The sequence below is a fragment of the Hydractinia symbiolongicarpus genome, chromosome 5 (genome assembly GCF_029227915.1).
Source record: "Hydractinia symbiolongicarpus strain clone_291-10 chromosome 5, HSymV2.1, whole genome shotgun sequence".
Lineage (NCBI taxonomy): Eukaryota > Metazoa > Cnidaria > Hydrozoa > Anthoathecata > Hydractiniidae > Hydractinia > Hydractinia symbiolongicarpus.
Genome location: NC_079879.1, coordinates 34171729 through 34191041, shown reverse-complemented (window position 1 = coordinate 34191041; position 19313 = coordinate 34171729). Strand labels below are relative to the sequence as shown.

The following is a 19313-nucleotide window of genomic DNA, read 5'->3' as shown; positions in this document are numbered from 1 at the left end:
TAAAGAAAAACCGTTTGCTTGTTTGCTTTTTCCTTTGTTGGTTTGCCAGTGTTACTTTTGTTACAGCGTGAGCCGTAATCCTTTATACTTGTTAATGTTTTGCAAATGTATTGCGGAGCAGTCACCACAATTTAGATCAAATTTAAAATCAATTTTCAAATACACTGTGCTTGAAAAAATATTTAATTTGAGGTTATTAAAATTAAAATTTATTCAGAATGAGTCTTCTGAAGCTAATTTTTAAGCGTCCCTGGGCGCTTACAAAACCTTGCGATTTTTACCGACTGGTGGCTTTGTGTTAGAGCGTTCGCCTCCAGTGCAGAAGGTTCACACCCCGGCCGAGTCCCATCAGGGACTATAAAAGTGTGAATCGATTCTTACTGCTAACGTTCAGCATAAGAATAGGACTGATATCTTAGGCGGTTGTCTAGTTATGCGGCTGTTGTTCTTTACAATCATCCGTTGCTCAAATGGTCGCTTTAATACACTAGTAAGACCCCCTTAGCAGGACCCGCGTTGATAACAGTACCATTAAGAACTGAAACATCTATACTACTGATTATAATAATATAAGGGTAAGCGGTTAATCAAGCACTTGAAATGTATTGAAGAAAATCTTAAATTGTTGCATATTGTAAAAATCGAACTGGGTGGTTACTCAGGCACTGGTCGTTTATTAAAAATATTCAGCTTAAAAATGGGTACGTATTTGAACTAGGAGATTAATTAAGCACCGAGGGTTTAACCCGTTTTTTACGGTAATAGTTTCAGCAACGATAATAAGCTACTTTCCAATTTAAAGTTCTGTTCTCAAAATGGTCGAAATAGAGCACTGTGCATTTTAATGCGTGTGATTAAGGATTCTTTTCTTTATAACCGTAATTAGCTTGTTAGTTCAGGGAAGGATCCATAAGGTGCACAAAGATCTGTTTAAAAAATTTTCCCTCTCACATTGTATTTCGAAATATTAGTTTTCGCTATTTTGACGAAAATAAACAAGCAGACTCCTCTGTGCTTGTCCGAATTATTTTTCGCAGCGCTTAAAATCAAAGAACATTTTAACAGTAAGAAGAATTTTTAATAAAATAAGTGTACAAAAATTTGGTATTATACAAAACAAACAAAGCCAGTTTTAGAGGCATGGTATCCTTCTGGACATGAACTGCACGCAGGATGAACCAAATCTTCGTTCCAGTATCGGTTCGGAATCGTTTCATTACAACGCGTTTTCACACAACATTGTGGTGGCGCCACGAACATTCGTTGCATGCCACTTGTGGCATCACCAATATCGCGTGATATTTCACACAACGTTATGTCAACTTTTAAATTAAACTTTGAAGCAAATTTCGGTTTTTTGATGTGTTTTCCAAATATGCCAGCAGAAATTATAAAAGGCGAAAAAACTGAAGGATAAACAATCAGCTTATTTGGATGGCTGATCTGACAAAGCTGTAAACTGGGGTCGCCACACAAATCATACGGGTTGTAAAACTGCTCGTTGAAATCGCAATTTGTATTTTCTTGATATTCGAACCGAAGGCTGCCGGGTGGAATAAGGTAGCTAGTTCCGTCGTTTTTAGGAAACAACTGGACGGGCTCCGACCATTGTGTAGTGATTTTAATGTCCCTCCTTTGCGATGTAATGTCAGGCAGCATTAATTTAAACTCACGTAAATAATAAGCCTTTTTTTCGGCATCGTGTGGAAACACCCAGCCGTAACGGATTAACCAATCAACGTTGGGTATTTGAAACTTTATTTTCTTTCCTTCGTACAGATCATCCAGAGGGATATGTGAGAATGAGTATAGAGGTGTCGCAGAGGTTGGAATAATGGCACTAACTTTGCGTTGTCGTTCACACGTTTTTGGTTCAAGAGAAATAAGAGTGTTTATCTCATTATCTGACAAGTTTTCCACGACCCTAGAACATTCCTCGGGTCGTATCCCAGCATTTAAATATTCACGGTAATCGCAGAATTGGAAAATGATTTGCAGAAAATACAATCGAGATGTTAAGACAAGTCCTACAGCCATTTCCTTAAAGCTTGCATCTTCGATAGCGCTGAATGGCTTTCTCGCTTTAGCTTTCTCGAATTTTTGACTCAGTTTCTTTGAATGTAAAGATGCGATGTATGAACGAACTGCTTGAGAAAGCGATTCCAATAAATCGAACTGATAATCATAAAGTTCAGTATTCAGGGAGATGAGTCTGCTGACATACGCTTGTGTTTTCAAGCAATCTGCGCGAGTTGCAAAAACAATCTCTGGAATGGCAGACAGAATACCTTCACCTGCAAACATCACATCACAACATTCCTCTACGAGAGTCTCAAGATCTACACCAAACGATTCGATTTCATCCCGGCGAATGGCAGGGGAATAACCTTCGTAGAGCTTCAGAAAGTTTTCCACAGAGACTGTTAGGGTTTTTTCCGTTTCAGTAGTGACAGATGCTATTTCGAAATGCTTATCCAGATGAGCAACTAAACGTTCTACTTTCACAATGTTAAGGTTGTTAGTTGCGTATCTCGAATTTATCCATGATGCTCTCTTGGCAACATTGGAGAGAGCTCGACGTACCTTATCAGCGCGAATGACGTTCGTCACTGCTTGCGCCACTTTATTAGCAGCATCCACGTTGTCGTTAACTTTATCCAATTTAAAAGGATTGGCGGCTGCAATCATTTCTGCAATTAATAATGCTGTTTTTTCAATTAATTCCAAACCCGTAGCAGCTAACGCTCCTTTTACCATGGCAACTAAACGCCGATTGATCTCAGATGACGTTGTACGCATATCGCTTTTAAAATTATTCAGCCGATTTCTGATGAAGCCGATGTCGGCGGAATTCTTTTCTCTGTCGAAGTCTGCTAATTCGTTAAAGTAACGTCCAACCGCTGCGAATCGAGCAGCATTATTGTTGTATATAAAATCCTTCAGATCGTTCTTGAACTTCGAAAGCTCTCGCTTAATCTGCAGTGCGCTTACTTTCACTTGACCATTGATCGCGTCGAGCTTTGCCAATTTTAACTTTTCTTTTAAATTGTACTGTGAGATAATTACTTTATTTTTAGAATCACCTCTTTGCAACACAGCTAGAAAATCGGTTACGCTGGCAAAAGCGTTTTTAAAAACAGCATTGATATCACCGTCAAAAGGCGAAGCAGTCGTGATGGATATCGGTGCTTTAATCAATTCGATCTGTGTTCCTGGAAGCAAGTTTGCTAGTTTACCTAAATTGATTATGTCGTTTTGAGTTACATATTTGTATACGAGACCAAGTACATCTTTCGTTATATCCTGTAAGTTGGCGTTACCGACATTAACTTGATGAGCAACAAACCAAACAATTAGAGTACTGCGCCTTTGCATTGCCTTCTCTGTCGACCAATCGTTTTTAGCTGCATTGATAAGTAAAGATAAGTGATTTGAAATTATGTCTTTTGCTTGTTTAATTTTGCAGAACAGTTCGGAGTATGACTGACTTTCGCACTCATCATCGGTACCAGCATCGCGTAATATATCCACGTGTTGTGAAATGCTGTCAGTGTTTTTATCCACCACGTGTTTAAATAGTTCTTGGAATTTCGCCTTGAAATTGTTCAGCGCTGTTGATCCTAAAGTCAAATAAAAACTTATTTAATTTTTTTTTAAAATATTTGCGCTGCAAAATTAATTGCGCAGCATAAAATATCCAAGTTTAGTTTAAATCTATATTCTTATTAAATAAAAATTTACAAAAATTGACAGTGGTGTCCTGTGGGAACACTTCTGCTTCCTAGTGGGCACGTTCTACACCCAGCGCGTGTCGACATATCGTCCCAGTATCTATTTGGTTGAGGCTCACCACATTGCGAACGTATGCAGCATTTATCTTGGATAGCGCGACGACGTCGATAGGGCTTGCGTTTGTCATGGCCGACTTGACATAAAGTGACGATGGCTCGCAAGTTAATCACAGATGTGAATCTGGGGATGTTTTTCAGTTGTGGAAATACCTTCGCTTGAACTTTGAAAGATGAGTATATTGAAGGCGTTACGTCAGGGTTTTGCGCATGTGTATTTTTACACAACCAGTTGGTCTTGTCGTTGCATAAATCGTAAGGGTTGTAGAATCTCTGGTCATAGTTACAATTACTATTTTCTTGGTATTCTAAATGATAAGACCCTGGATTGATCAGATACCTCAACTGACCATTTTTATCTCCATAAAGGGAGGTTGCGCCAGACCAATCAAATTTAACTTTAACGTCACGTGTAAAGTTGGCATGGTCGGGAAGAACTAAGTTTATGTCCTCTAAATAAAAAGCAAACTTGTCAACATCACTTGGTAAAATCCATTCGTTTCGTACCAACCAATCAGAATTTGGAATTTGGAAATCTATTGTTTCTTCGCTAAACAACTTATTCAAGGAAATATATCCTTTGTTTTGTTCCGTCATGAGAGAAATGGTCGGGATTTTCACATTTGCAGTGCGAACAATGCTGCATTTCGAATCTCGTAGAGTAGCAAGATTATTGACTCGATTATCCGAAAAATCCCGCAGTGCTTTTTCACACTCCGGTAGCGGCACACCAGCGTTTAAGTATTCCCGGTAATCACAATACTGTATGATGACTTGCAAAAAATATAAGCGAGACGTTATGATAAGTCCCAGTGACATCTGTTGGAAAGATGCTATCTCCACCGTGTTCTCCCGAGGTTTGCGGACCAAGCCAGCTTTGAATTTACTGTTTAACGATTCTGCTTCTGTGACAGCAATTTCTGAGCGACAAACTTGAGCAAGGGACTCCATCATTTCAAACTGGAATTGATAGATCTCATTTAACAATGTCATCATTGAAGAAATGTGTGCTTGTGTCTCTATACAATCTCCTCTGTGTGCAAATGTGTCCTCAACAATGGATGCTAACGCTGTTTCTCCACTAAAGAGTATTTCACAGCCTTCTTCGACAGCACGATACCATGACGTTCCGTACGAGTCGAGATCTTGTTGTTGAACTTGGGGGTTGTAATTTTTGTATTCAGTTAGAAATGAAGCCGCCGCAGCATGATCCTGTTTCTGGAAGTTGTCGAGAATGAGACGAGCACTTTTTAAAACCGATTTGTTTAGGTCGAACTTTCTTCCGATCTCCTTTCCCTTAATAATTATTTCGTCCACATATTTCCTTAACTGGTCGTGTCTTGCCAGGTTTACAGCTGCTTGGGCAACCTTACCCCACCTTTCGGCAGTATCCGAAGGAGAAACTTTGCCAAACAAATGGTCAAAAAAGTTGGCCGAGGCCGCGATGGCTTCTGCTAAAAGTTGTGCGAATTCGGCTGCCGCAGCAAAACCGCTTCCTAGAATTATAGCTTTCATTCGCGAGATTACTTCACGTTGTGCATGGTTTAACTCCACACGAAACTTGTCGAGTTGGATGTTGATATAGCTAACGTCGGCTCTGTTTTTCTTTTTGTCAAACTTGGCTAATTCTTTAAAGTAATTTTCCAAATTTTGAAAATGAGATGCAGTGTCGTCATAGATAAATGATTTTAATTCGAAGGCGAACTTTTTTAAGTCGGACAGTACTCCAGCCGTGCTCGACTTAACCTGTGCAAAGATTCGATCCAACTTTGCCAGCTTGATCTTTTCCTTTAGGTCATAGTTAGAAACAACCACTTTTGCTTTTGAGTTTTTTGTCTTCTGGAGAGTTGATAAGAAGTTTGTTAATTCGCGAAATGCATTTCCGAATACGACAGAAAGTTCTGTGTCAAACACTTTCGCCTCAGTTACGTCGAGAGTACTTTTTAAAAGACGAAACTCTTCTTCAGGTTTGTACGATGCATACGTGTTCAATTTAACGATCTCATTTTGTGTCACCATAGAATAAATATGACCCAAAACATCGCTCGTCAGTGTCTCCAAATCGCTACTTTTGAATTTTACATTTTGTGCAACAAACCAAGCAAGAAGAACGCTTCTTCGTTGCTTCGCTTCATCCGATCTCCAGTTTATTTTGCCAGCACGGTACACTGCAAATAGACTCTTTGACAACGACTCTTTTACTTGTTTAATTTCACAGAACAACTCTGAGTAATCCTGGTTAGCACAAGCTGCATCCGAACTTTCGTCTCGTAAATTTTCTGCAACATAAATAATGCCTACATCTTTTTGCAACACCTTTCTGTAAGCTTTATTGATGGTATTTTTAAGGCTTCTCAAAGCTCCATTCTCTAAATAAGAAAACACTTTGTTAGGAGGGTATGTTAAGGTGTCGTGTGCTTGGAAATTAAAAATTAGATCTATAAAGAAAATTAGACGTACCTTTTCGAGTGCGCACAGAAAAATTGCAATAATATTTAATGAGGATCAATCAAGAAAGTCACTTCACAAGCACACGACACCGTGTACGCTTTTATAAAAACACAATCTTACCATATTCGCAAAACGTTCCACTGAAACCTGGCTTACATGTGCATTGAAATTCTCTCCCGCCATTCTTGTACGTACAAGTGCCAAGATTCTTACAAGGCTTCAAAAAACACAAGTCTAAAAATAAAAAGATGCTAATTACACTTCTCAAACACTGCACGCAAATATGTTTTAATGTTATATCGTCATGTCTTACTAGCTTTTTTGCAGAGATATCCTTGGTGCACAGAACAGGTGGTGTATTTCATGTCATATTTTCGGCTAATTGTTAAACACAATCTCCCGTTCGATTGGTCAGGTTGTCCAGATGACCACTTGAAATACTGCATCAAAAAACCATCATCCCAAGTGCTTCGTGAAGTTGGATTTTTTCCGAGATAGAAATTGTAGGAGTTCATCACCCAGATGTGGGATTTAAACCAATCCAGTTCATCCTGATCCCGCACACTAGCTAAGAATCCTCCATTGCTCTCACAAGCTGTTTTTCCACCCTGGTAAGTATTAAGATCGTTTGTACCACTCCATGTGCCGCCATTTACCCATGCATGGTAACGCCTTGCTTTAAATTCACCTACAAATTAAAATATTTGTATAACAACCAAACTGAGACAGGTGATAAAACATCGTATTACAAAATTAAATCAATCGAATTAAATTTAAAGTAAGTAGTTATGTTTACATTGCGCATGGAAGGGAAGAGAGTCGTGTTAATTTCCTGGGTCCCTTGACAAGGATTAAAAAAAAACTTACCCCCTTCTAATCTGAAGTCCGATATAAAGCCTAAAATATTTAAAAAATATCATTAAATTTAAAAAAATTTGAAAGATTGTTTTTCTGGCGAAAAAAACAACAAATTATTACTTGGTGCACGGCAAATATATCTCCGTTGATAATTGCAAGGAATGTTCTTCCACTGACCACTTCCTTGAATCGTAACACAATTAGATGAAGAACGGCCAACTGGTTCGTTTGCTGCCCAATTCCTGTACTTTGTTAATGTTCCATCGTACCATGCGTATCTGCCTTCTTCAGTTAGGTCGGTCAACCCTATCCAATACTCCTTATCTGGAGAAAGCAAGGAAGCGATATGCTTGTTCTCTAGCTTGTTGAAAACGGATGTTAAGTCTGCTCCACGACGTATACAATCTTTTCTGGCCAATTCAGCGGATTTTGAGGAGGTTGATATAATATAGTGGTAATTTTGTTGGGCGAACGAAACTAGAAAACAGATAACAGGAAACTGAAAAACTTTCCAACCAAAGGATTACAATCTCTACGACTAGAATGCACTTGATGCATCACTAACTAAAGGTTTTTTAAAAATTACCAGGAGTTTTACAGATAAACTTCTTTTTCTCTGTGCATTTGGAACTGTACCAGACGCTCTCATGTTTACTTGGCTTTATGACGTAGAAACAATTTTTAGTTCTCGCATTGTTGTCATCTTTACCGAGGCGTGAATAAACAAAATGTGCACCAGAAGTCCAGGTGTAGTGATTCTCAGTAATAATGTCATGCAAACCTGATGAAAAAAATTATCAGTTTTAAAAAAATTCGGCTTTAGCGAGATTCTTGATGAAAATAGAAAATGTCCTACCAATCCAGTACGAAGTGTCAGGTTTGATTTGATTAGCGACATGAACGGCTTCTTCTTTATATAATACATCGCTTAACGTCCCACCAAATCGTAAACAATAAGTCCTCGCTTCAGGCCAGCTTAACTTCATATCAGGAATGACATAAGAGCTATTATCCGCGCTGAACTCTACAAAAAAAACAATCCATAGTTACCTTGGATTATTTATTCATGAAGTATTTTAGGAGTTAATACTTACTGCTCCTACGACACGCAAACTGCATATTCGATTGACATGCTCGCTCGACCCATTCTCCTTTATCTTCATCGCGTCCAATGTTCAAGCAGTCTTTGTCATAGCTTTTGCGCATGCTCAGTAATTTCCCATTGTAAACATCACACAAGTCCACTGCCCGTTCTTTGCTCACGGCGCGATCAGAAAGTTGGTAGAAGAAGCGACGTGTTTGATATCCTACAAGACAAGTAAATCTAGACTCACCATAGATTTGCTAAAAAGCTTATATTTTTTTATATGGAGCAGACCAAGCTAGGCTTTCTACTTTAAATTGACCTACTTACGTGGTATTTTACAGACGTATTTCTTTAGAAAATGGCATGGCGCTGTCGTCCAATCTGATTTCACATTTTGTAAACTATCCACGTTTTTCGTGATTTGGACACAGTGTTCGCCGAGTCCTCTTTTAGTCGCAGGCAAGTTCCAGTAAGTGACGGGTTCACCATCAGTCCAAACAAACTTGTCAGTCTGGACGTGATCGTTCAGGCCAATCCAATATTGATTTTTATCTGTCATATCCCGAATTAGCTTTTCCTCGTATTGACTCGCTATGCTAACCAACTCGCCATTCTCTTCCCAGCATGACTGACGTGCGTTGTCCCATGTACGTGGTGTGTCAACAACTTTATAATGAAAATTGTTGAAAGGATAATCTATATAAAAAGAGAATAAAAGCTGATCAATTGTGCACGAACAATCTTTGTGGAGACAGAGATTTCAACTGTCATGGCGTTTAAGCTCTTACCTTTCACTTTACAGATGTAATTCATCTTCTCAGTGCAATCAGTTGGCTTCCACCACCCACTTGTGCTTGTGCTCATTGACATGCAATCCCCTGTACCCGGTGTACTGTGACGATATTGAGAGAAGGATTGATCAGACCACGTCCATACTCTTGAGTTGCGATGATAACCCAACCAGTATCTGTCATTACTTATAATTTGTTCCAATCTTTTTTGAACGTCGCTAGTAGGTATGCTAGCCAAGTGTCCCTGAAGATATGCACAACGTCTCTCCGCCGTTTTCCAGTCCACAAAATTATTTGGAATAATGTATTTGTAGCCATCAATCATATGGTCTTAATAAAAGTTTAAGAAAGTAATTAACAAACCATTTGGACGATGCTAGGACCAGCATCATAAATTATACCTACACTTTACTTTACAAATTGCGTAGTGAAAGTCATCACAGCTCGTATCCTGCCATTTCCCTTGTGATTCAGTTGTCATTATTACACATCTGTCGTTGTGGGAATCCCCCAACCAGTACTGATAATTAAATTGGGAATTATCACTCCATTGCCAACTCTGGTGTCCGTCTGTTTTCTGCAGTCCATTCCAGTATGAGCGACCAACAGTTAGTTTTGTATTTAAGAATATTTGCTCAACTGAGTTTGTCACAGAAGTTAGTGATCCACCCAGGGAAGAACAATAATATCGTGAGTGAAGCTGATCCATTGGTATGTCAGAAAGAAAATATTTTGAGGATGAAAATTGAAAGTCTGAAAAAAATGGCGTACACTACAATAAAGCTGGCGAAAAATCAATGCGAAAATAAAATACGTAGAGATTTCTGTTAGTTTTTAATTGTTTTAAATACTCCGAGAAACTGCATTTATGGCATACTAAATTTTTCGTCGACTTTTTTAGTGGGTAATTAAAATTACAGTAACGAAAAATTTTGTTGCACTCAATATACAACTTCTTACATGGAATCCTGCACAAAGGTTTTTTTTCTTCATCACAGGACGTAAATTCCCATTTCCACTGATTTAATTTAGAAATCGCTGCACATTGTGTCTTTGAAAAGTCTAAATCTTGATGTAGGTAATTCTTGTATCTAATTGAGAGATGCCCATCAATCCAAGCTAGTGACTTCTTTGGAGTAGTATTGGACAAACCAATCCAGTAGTTATCATTATCGTCAATCAGTGACTCGATATGTGTTTGCTCGATCATGTTACGGATGGTAACGAGACTCCCACCAGCACTTATGCATGCTTTGTTAGCATCGAACCAATTAAATTTGTTACCGATCTTTTGATACTTGTAATGCTGCGGTACGACTGGTTGCTCACCTAAAAAAATTGACAACATTATGTGAACCGAACTTTTATACTTTCGGAAAAAAGTGCTGAGTAAAAAATCTTACGTGGTAATTTACAGACAAAATTGAATTTTGTTGCGCAATTTTCTATCTTCCATCTTGCAATGGGAAATTCAGGTTCCCTAATCAACCCTACGCATTTCTCTCCCGATATACCAGTGAAATTGACGAGAGAGAAATTAAAACTGCCATGCTCCCACATTCGTTTCTCGTTTAAATATTTCAATCCAATCCAGTAAATTTTAGATTTATCCAGTCTTTTGGTTATGTGTTGTAATTCCCCTTCGCCAGAAATTGTGGTGATATAGCCACCAAGGCTGGTACAAAGAGAGCGGGCTTTCTGAAATGTTGCTACTTTAGATGAGACATAATACCTTTGATTGTTTGGGGAGTATTCTATAATAAAATGAAAGGTTATTTTAGTTTCAATGAAATCCCTGTTACTGATCAACTTTGCAATATCTTTGAGAATTTTTGATAAAGCATCAAAAAAGTAATACACTTAAGGTAGGAAACAAATCTGCAAAACATGTGACTAACCTGCACAAGTTGGGTGACCATTGATGTAGTCGTAATCCACCTTGCATTGACAGAAATGATGTCCAGGACTGTTAACGCACTGTGCTTCTCCACATCCGCCATTATTTACTTCGCATTCATTGATATCTAAAAATGATAACTCTGGTAATGAAAACCCTGCTCATCCGTCACTTACCTGAGTATCATAGTTGATTTCTTTAAATATACTTACCTGTACAAGTTTTGTTGTCGAAGTCCAGCAAATATCCATTCCTACAGCTACAAGTAAATCCTCCTTTCCCATCATTTTCACACAACTGTCCACACCCATGGATGGTTACTCCACAAACATCATTTTTGTCTATTAAGGAACAGTTTAATCCTTCTCAACTGGAAAATCCAAATAAGACTTAAAAGAAAATTCTGGTTTACACAAACCTTTGCAAGCACGGCCATCTTGTCCCAGCACTGCACTATTTGGACACACACACTTGTATGATCCCTTAGTATTTACACACCTGTACTGGCACAATCCCTCGATTAACTCGCATTCGTTTAAATCTAAAATGTACAAAATTGAGAAAAACAACGATGAAGAACTGGTGGAGAATCAAAATGGCTAATGTAACATACCTTCATTGCAGGTTGGTCCTGTGTAACCATTTGTACATATACATACGGCTTCTGTATTGGACTGTTGACACTTCGCATTATTTTTGCAATGCTTGTAACAGTGGTCTAAATCAATTGAGAAAGAGTTGAGTCACGTTGTTCAGAAGAGGAGAAAGCGTAGCAGATCAGTTGAAACGTGTTTTGCTTACTTTTTCTTTTGCAAACGTAACTGTACACTTTGTCTGAGCCGCATAACATTGGTCGCCATGCTTCGTTTACCTGAACACCACAATGTTTGCCACTATCAGCGTCCTTTCTACTTGATACCCAGTTTGTGTAATTAACAACGGAACCATCTGACCACACCCAATCTCCATTTCTATGTCTGTCATTTAAGCCAATCCAAACTGCATAATCTGTTAACAACTTGTTCAGGACAACATTGTTTAAATATTCTTGTTCTTCAGAACTTGTAATGCTGATCAAATCACCTCCTCTACTGAAACACTGTTTTCTGGCATTCGACCATCCTTTCACCCAGTGTATTGTAATCGAACTGTACACAAATCGATCAGGATCATATACCTCTAAAATATTTATAAAGGAATGAAAATTGTATATTCTATTGGGAACGTATTGCAAAAGAAGGTAGCAGCATGGTAGCAGTTAAAAACGCGAATGCTACCTTTGCATGTCTTATGATCTGAAGTCAAACCAAATCCTTTGTCGCACGAGCAAAAGTATGAACCCTTCCCGTCGTTGTTGCATTTGAATTCACAACCACGATCTTCCATTTCACATATCTGGTTAGCATCTAAGATTGAAAATCTTATGAATATTCATATTGCAATTTCTAATTCAGATATTATTTGTGAAAGTTTTTACCATGACATGTTCTTCCGTCTCTTCCAAGTGTTTCGCCTTCTTCGCATGCGCAGAAGTAACTTCCAGCAGTGTTTACACAGCGTGACTTACAGCCATTACTTCCAGCACATTCATCCACATCTTAAAATAAGACAAGATATAGTTGCGTATCTATGAAGCTAAATTTATACCAAAGCTGGGTTTATATAGTTTGAGAGATTAAGGCCAGCAACCAATTTTTCCTTCTCTAGGATTACCATATGAAGCAAATTTCTAATTATCATTCGTATCGCAAACCAATAAATTGTAGGTTTTTTATTACTTTATAAAAACGCAAAACTGAAATATAATAAAATAATTAACAAAAATTCCTGTACAAGAGTCGTTTATGTCCAAGTTAAATAGTGTCATCATGGAAACACTTAGTGTAACAACCAGTGTGAGAGCTTTTGCATATCCACTTAAGCTCTTTCAGCAGTCAACTGTAGCAAAAACTAATCTGCTTTCCGCTATTTTTTAAAAACCCATCAGGTGAAATGAAATAATAATTAGAACATAATTAGATGATTTAATTTAGTATTCTCTTAAAACGAGAACGCACTACCCTAAGTTTATGGTTATAATTAACTGTATATGCCTGTACGTACTATATATTAAATATCAGATTAACCGTGAATTTTACTAACCGCGTCCAAGAAATTTAGGTCACGAAACAAAAAGCTGTGTGGTTTCACAGCTAATCAATAATAATCCAATTACCGTATGTTTTGACTAAAAACGAATATCCCTGCTGTTACCTTACTTCCACTTCAGCTTTGACAATTCTTAATTTTACAGAAAAGACATACATATATGGTTAAAATAACTTCAATTACCGTTGCACGACTTTGCGTCCACATCCAATTTATAACCGACTCTGCAGCCACATGAATAACTTCCAAATGTGTTGAAGCAGTCTTGTTCACAACCTCCGTTCTCGTTAGTGCATTCGTTTTTATCTGAAGCAAAATTTTATAAAATCAGTTTTATAGCCTGTTTACATTTCATTAAATTTACATTACATTCATTTACATTGCAATACATAGGTTAATATGTCACCTTTTTCACAAGATTTGCCCGTCATTCCCGCTGGACATATGCATCTGCGCCCAGCACAACTCCCACCATTTTTAACGCACAATCCGCACGGTGCTACTACGATAAGTAAAAATTACCAACATTAAAATATTTGACTTTCAACTTCTGTGAAGTTTAATACCTACAATTTTCAGAGTAAAGGTTCGTGATCCTACGAAATAAAGAAGATACATAGCTAGCAGAATATGACAAATGTAAAAATTCCTTACGAACACGAATTTAAAAAATCAATCCCAAAATCTTTTTTAATTACTGGCGAAGGATATGATAGATTTCCAGAGGACACAGTTTGTGTAAAGTATGTACACCAAAAAATTATGTTAAAACGTACTCGTTTTCTTGCACACGGAGTGCACATATGAAGCAGAACATGGCATATCGAGAAACTCTTTATTGACAATTGCAACACAATTTTCTCTAGTCTGTCCGTTTGGTTCACCACTTCTCCACTTTGTGAAATTCGAAGAAGATCCATCTTCCCATCTCCAGTCGCCTTCTCTCTGTTTATCGTTCAGTCCGATCCAGTGTGCGTTTTCTTTATACCAATCACGTATTAAACTATGAATGTGGTTTAGTTCAGCTTGATTCGACACTGTGGCTAAATGCATGCCTTTCTCCGTACATTTTTTTTCTGCTTCATCCCAGGTGCTTCCGCTCCTTGAATTGATAGAATATTCGTACCAAGAAGAGTCAAAAGATGCTGAAAGAGAAATTGAAAATTTCACATAAAATGATAAAAGTCGACCATTAGCACGAGAAATTTAATTAATATCCACTGAATTATGGAATTTTCAGTGAAAAATTAGACTAGAATCCGATGTAATATGTAATTTAATATGACGAACTGATTTCTTAAAAGTAGGTAGGTACAATTGAAACCTACCTTGAAAATACGCGTGTCGCTGCAATTTTATAGCCGTGCTGCGGACACATGAAAGAAAAAATAGCAAACGCGACAAGGGGTAGACGAAAATAGCCGTATTCCGTCTCTGCTTATGCGAGAAAAACTGGTTCACAAAATTATAAAGAGCGGGCGAACCCGTGTATTTATCCACGGGCTACCGACTAGTCTCCTTAATATTAGCCGTCGTCTGCCTGTCTGTGTGTCCGCGAAAGTCGTGTCCCGTAACGGAAACACGAAATTTTTAAAATGCGCATCAATACCAAATGCGGTATATTTTTGTCCACTTTGTTGCGACGGGTAAACAGACGGGCGACCCCGTGGATTTTTCCACGGGCTAAGAACTAGTCTCTTAATAATAGCCGTATTTTGTCTGTCTGTCTGTCCGCAAGAAAAGCGTCGTGTAACAGCCACACAAAAAAGCGTGTAATATGAAGACGAACGACTCCGTGGATTTTTCCACGGGTAACGACTATTACTCTATATATCGTAGCCTTCTGTTGTAGCTCCTAATCATATACTTCAATAGACTAATAACTGGTTTGTATATAAATGAAAGTAAAGAAATTTTACTGTGGCATGTTTTTCCATCTTCCCAAAGTATTTCATTCTCGTTGCAGCTGCACTGATAGCTCCCAATCGTGTTAACGCAGTGTGATTCACAGCCATGACTTCCAGCACATTCGTCAACGTCTTAAAAAGTGAAAACAATGAATCAGCCATAACATTTCTTCGCAACAAATTTATTTTTTTATTTTTAACAAAGATATCGGCGTGACAAAGTTATAACCAGTAAAATTTTGGGGTTAAATAATGTGAAAAAGGGTTTTGGTATCATGCTTCGCTTACCGGTGCATGATCTGGCATTTGCATCCAATTTATAACCCGGTTTACAACTGCATGAGTAACTTCCTTTGTTATTTAAACAATGATGTTCACAGCCCCCGTTGTTGTAAGCACATTCGTTCTTGTCTAAATGTAAATCTTACGAGGTCAGTTCTTAGAATATATTAAGCCTGTTTATGCATTGTGGAATGTGTTTATATAATCTTACCTTTCTCGCAGTAACGTCCACTCTTGCTTGATGGACATTCGCATGTTTTGTTAGCATTACAACCTCCGCCATTTTCTTTGCATAACCCACAAGGCACTACGATCAACAAAAAAGGGTTTTGACTACAATTGAAAAGCCTGTATCGCAGCAGGATATTTTATCAGCGTAATGAACAAACTATTGGAATATGGGAACTTTGTGAAAACTTAAATAATAATTATAAAGTGCTACAAACTGTGACGATTGTGAAGACGAATTTTAAAAACCCATCCAAGATCTTTTTTAATTATTGGAGATGACAGATTTCCCGAGGAAAAAATTATGTGAAAACTTACATGTTTTCTTGCACACGGAGTGCACATATGAAGCAGAACATGGCATATCGAGAAACTCTTTATTGACAATTGCAACACAATTTTCTCTAGTCTGTCCGTTTGGTTCACCACTTCTCCACTTTGTGAAATTCGAAGAAGATCCATCTTCCCATCTCCAGTCGCCTTCTTTCTGTTTATCGTTCAGTCCGATCCAGTGTGCGTTTTCTTTATACCAATCACGTATTAAACTATGAATGTGGTTTAGTTCAGCTTGATTCGACACTGTGGCTAAATGCATGCCTTTCTCCGTACATTTTTTTTCCGCTTCATCCCAGGTGCTTCCGCTCCATGAATTGATAGAATACTCGTACAGAGAGGAATCGAATGATAAACCTGAAAAATGTTCATGTATTTTATGTTACATACTTATAAAGTTTTTAGAAAATACCTACAATACAAAACCTCTGTACTGGAATTGCGAAATGTATAAAAAAACAAAATAAGCCGCCCTATTTCCTAATTTTATTTTCACCCTGATAAAAAGCTGCCTGTATATAAACCCTTTGGCCCTTACACTAGTTAAATCAAAATAACCGTGATAAATTGTATGATAACTACGATGTATTTTTTCCTGGCAATAGACAATAAACCAGCAACGATGACATGTTATATGACTTTGTTTATGACATAAAAATTCCGCTAAGGTATTTGACAAGTACCTGAAAATAAAGTTCTGCCGTCCATCCTTTGGAATTTTTACGCATTTTTGTTAAAATCCCCATTTTATTTTTACCCTGAAATAAGACTTTTCTAATAATGCCCAAATTTACTTTAAAAAAGATAAGCCAATGTGGTTATTTTAAGGGGGTTATGGTATGATACTATAAAAAGCATTCAAATAGTTAAGTTCTTATTTATAAGAAGTTTTGTTTCTTTTTTAACAGTTTGCTCAAGTTGACGAGTTTCCTTGAAAGGAATTATGAAAAAAACCTTACCTTTATCGATAAAAATAATCAACTCGACAAACGCGAATAATAACATTTTTTTACTCGGAAGACCACTCCGCTTCATCTCGAAGGCTAAAATGAACGTGGACAAAATATATTCCAAACTTCAGTCATGCATCCATGACTTTGAATTGCAATCTGCTTTGACAAGTGAGTTAAAGTATTTAATCACCTCGCCCAATGGAATTAATTCTAAATTTTGTCACATAAAAACAATACCTTGTTACAAAATATGTTTACGTGTGATTGAGCATATGGTGATCAAAATTTTCGCTCACAACATTATTAAGATGTGTTTTCAACCTCGTCTCCAGTGCATCGAATATCTTTTTTGACATCAAGACGGCAACATTGCAGAAAAGATACAATAACACCTAGGGACGAAATGTGTGTGATGCGTTTAAATTTCGGTCACAGTTGTTGATGAAGGTAAAGAACCATGTAAGTCCGAAGGGACAAACAAAACACGGATTAAATAGATACTAAACATTAATTGGACGTTTTTATTAGCTTTTTTTCTGATTGATCATGTCGAATATTTATTGTTATTTTTCTTTGTTATGTTAATTTCTCCAGCACGTGTAAATATGCAATATCATTTTGGAGAAGGTTTGGAGAACGTTTTTTATAGCGCTGTTTTGCGATTCCTACAACAGTTTTTTACAGTTGAAGTTGTACAGAACCATACCTTATCGGAGAAAAAAAAAGTCCGGGGAAAATTTCGTTGGGTAAAATCTCGTTGGGTTAAAATTTCGTCGGGGAAAAATTAAGTCACTTTTGAAAAAAAGTCACTCTTCCCCAACTTATTTTTGATATTCCTGTAGATAACCTCACAAGGGAATTTGAATCAATTTTTTTTATTTATCTATGTATGTTTTTATACAAAAACAACTACGACAATACTGACAACCCATTCCATGCTTTTCGAAATCGAAAAGAACTGCGAATCCATTGTTTGACTTAAAAGAACTACTGATGTTATTGTTGTATGATTGTTTCATGTTTGTTTAAACACAAAATGTTTTTTTTTTTTTGTTTCCATTATGTTTTTTTATGTTTCCGATTCTTTCTTGTAATCTTTTTTGCAATTTATTAAGGTGATAACAATGATAAAAACAGTGATAAAAAAAGTTTAGGATAAAACAAGTCAGGGTAAATTCTTAGTCGGGTATACAAAAATTGGGTAAAAATACTAGTCGGGGAAAAAAGGGGAACATTTTGGTCGGGGTAAAATTAAGTCACTTGCAAAATTTGGTCACTTTTCCTCGACTTTTTTTTCCCGATAAGGTATGATATTTTAGAATGGGCTTTGGTCGTATAAATTACATGGTTAAACAAGATACAGAAAATGATCATTTTTATAATACATATATATTATTTTATTCTTTCTTATCCACAAAAACGCCGACGTGTTAACAACACAGGGGGTAGGGAAAGAACGCAATTTTCTGACCGGATGCAGAACAAACTTAAAATTGTAATTGTTAATTTCTCAAATAACAACTCGAAGATTTGTACAGCTATTTTCAAAATCCGCCGCTGAAAATGCTACTGAACGGCTGGTTTATTTTTTTCAGAAAAGTTAAAAGCTCTTGCGTCATTCAAATTTTCGACGATGTTACACCCAAAGAGTGTGCGAATTTCGATGTTACCGTTACTGCAACAGAACCTGTTTATCTGACGCGTCGATCTTTACAATGATTCGTTAAGACTAGGATGCAGTCAAAGCAGTATAAATGACGAAAAAAATGCGATAACATCGAAATAGTCCTTGAAAAGCTTTCGTCAATGTAATTAATTGAAATCGTACTGGACTTCCGTTTTTTTTATGGAATCTGATGAGGTTCAACGTTGCACCATCAAAATTTCAGCGACGATAGATAGATGAGTTATGTAAAAACTTGAAGCAAGCTACAACAAGACGTATAATATACGTAACCTAGCTCGCCAACAAAGTTTATAAAAAGCTGTCTATGAAATTGTGATTTCTGTTACGAAGTTAGACACTACATATTTTGCTATTTAAGATTGATAGAAAATTCCTCGAAATTTCAATTTTCGTTAGGTCAGTCTGGAGTAAACTGACTGACAGGAAGAAGAAAGACCACAAGCTACACCTAAATTTTTTAAAATTCAGTAATTCAGTAAACCCTACCCCCCCCCCCCCCCCCAAAAAAAAAAAAAACAACAACAACAAAACAAAAAAAACAACAAAAAAACGGGGTATAAGAAAGTCACTCAGTGAGAAAAAGCAAAATAAAGAAAAATAATATACGATCTTAATTGTTCGAAAAAAGAAATAGCTTTAGTTGAAAAAAACCATATTACTAGAAAAAATAAAAAATACAGCCTATCATTTATAGTTGAAAGTTAACATTTTGATGTCACTATCATGTTCAGCATACTTTTTTTGTTAACTTTGCCAAATTTTGTCGAAAATAAAGTAATTTTAATTTTTGGACCAATTTTGGCCTAAAAAAACATTTAGGTGACAAATAATCAAATTGCATAA

General features: G+C 37.0%; 1 protein-coding gene across 2 annotated transcripts; it reads right to left on the bottom strand.

Moving 5' to 3' along the window:
- Nucleotides 1-1056: 1056 nt before the first annotated feature.
- On the bottom strand, nt 1057-16970 carry LOC130646225 (uncharacterized). 2 transcript variants are annotated; one of them, XM_057452391.1, is made up of 28 exons: nt 16790-16970; nt 15816-16187; nt 15481-15576; nt 15276-15398; nt 15000-15119; nt 13857-14225; nt 13487-13582; nt 13264-13386; nt 12410-12529; nt 12210-12338; nt 11734-12111; nt 11546-11650; nt 11351-11473; nt 11145-11273; nt 10934-11059; nt 10439-10789; nt 9996-10364; nt 9441-9788; nt 9033-9365; nt 8572-8940; nt 8252-8464; nt 8014-8181; nt 7744-7938; nt 7278-7634; nt 7167-7196; nt 6613-6987; nt 6420-6533; nt 1057-3620 (listed from the first exon to the last, which is right to left on the bottom strand). In XM_057452391.1, the coding sequence occupies exons 1-28, from the start codon at nt 16863-16865 to the stop codon at nt 1108-1110; spliced, it is 8220 nt and encodes a 2739-aa protein (XP_057308374.1). In that variant the 5' UTR covers nt 16866-16970; the 3' UTR covers nt 1057-1107. The 2 variants fall into 2 exon arrangements, with proteins under 2 accessions (XP_057308374.1, XP_057308375.1); XM_057452392.1 differs by lacking the exon at nt 1057-3620 and adding an exon at nt 3703-6217 and having other exon boundaries at nt 16790-16956.
- Between the last annotated feature and the right edge of the window lie 2343 nt (nt 16971-19313).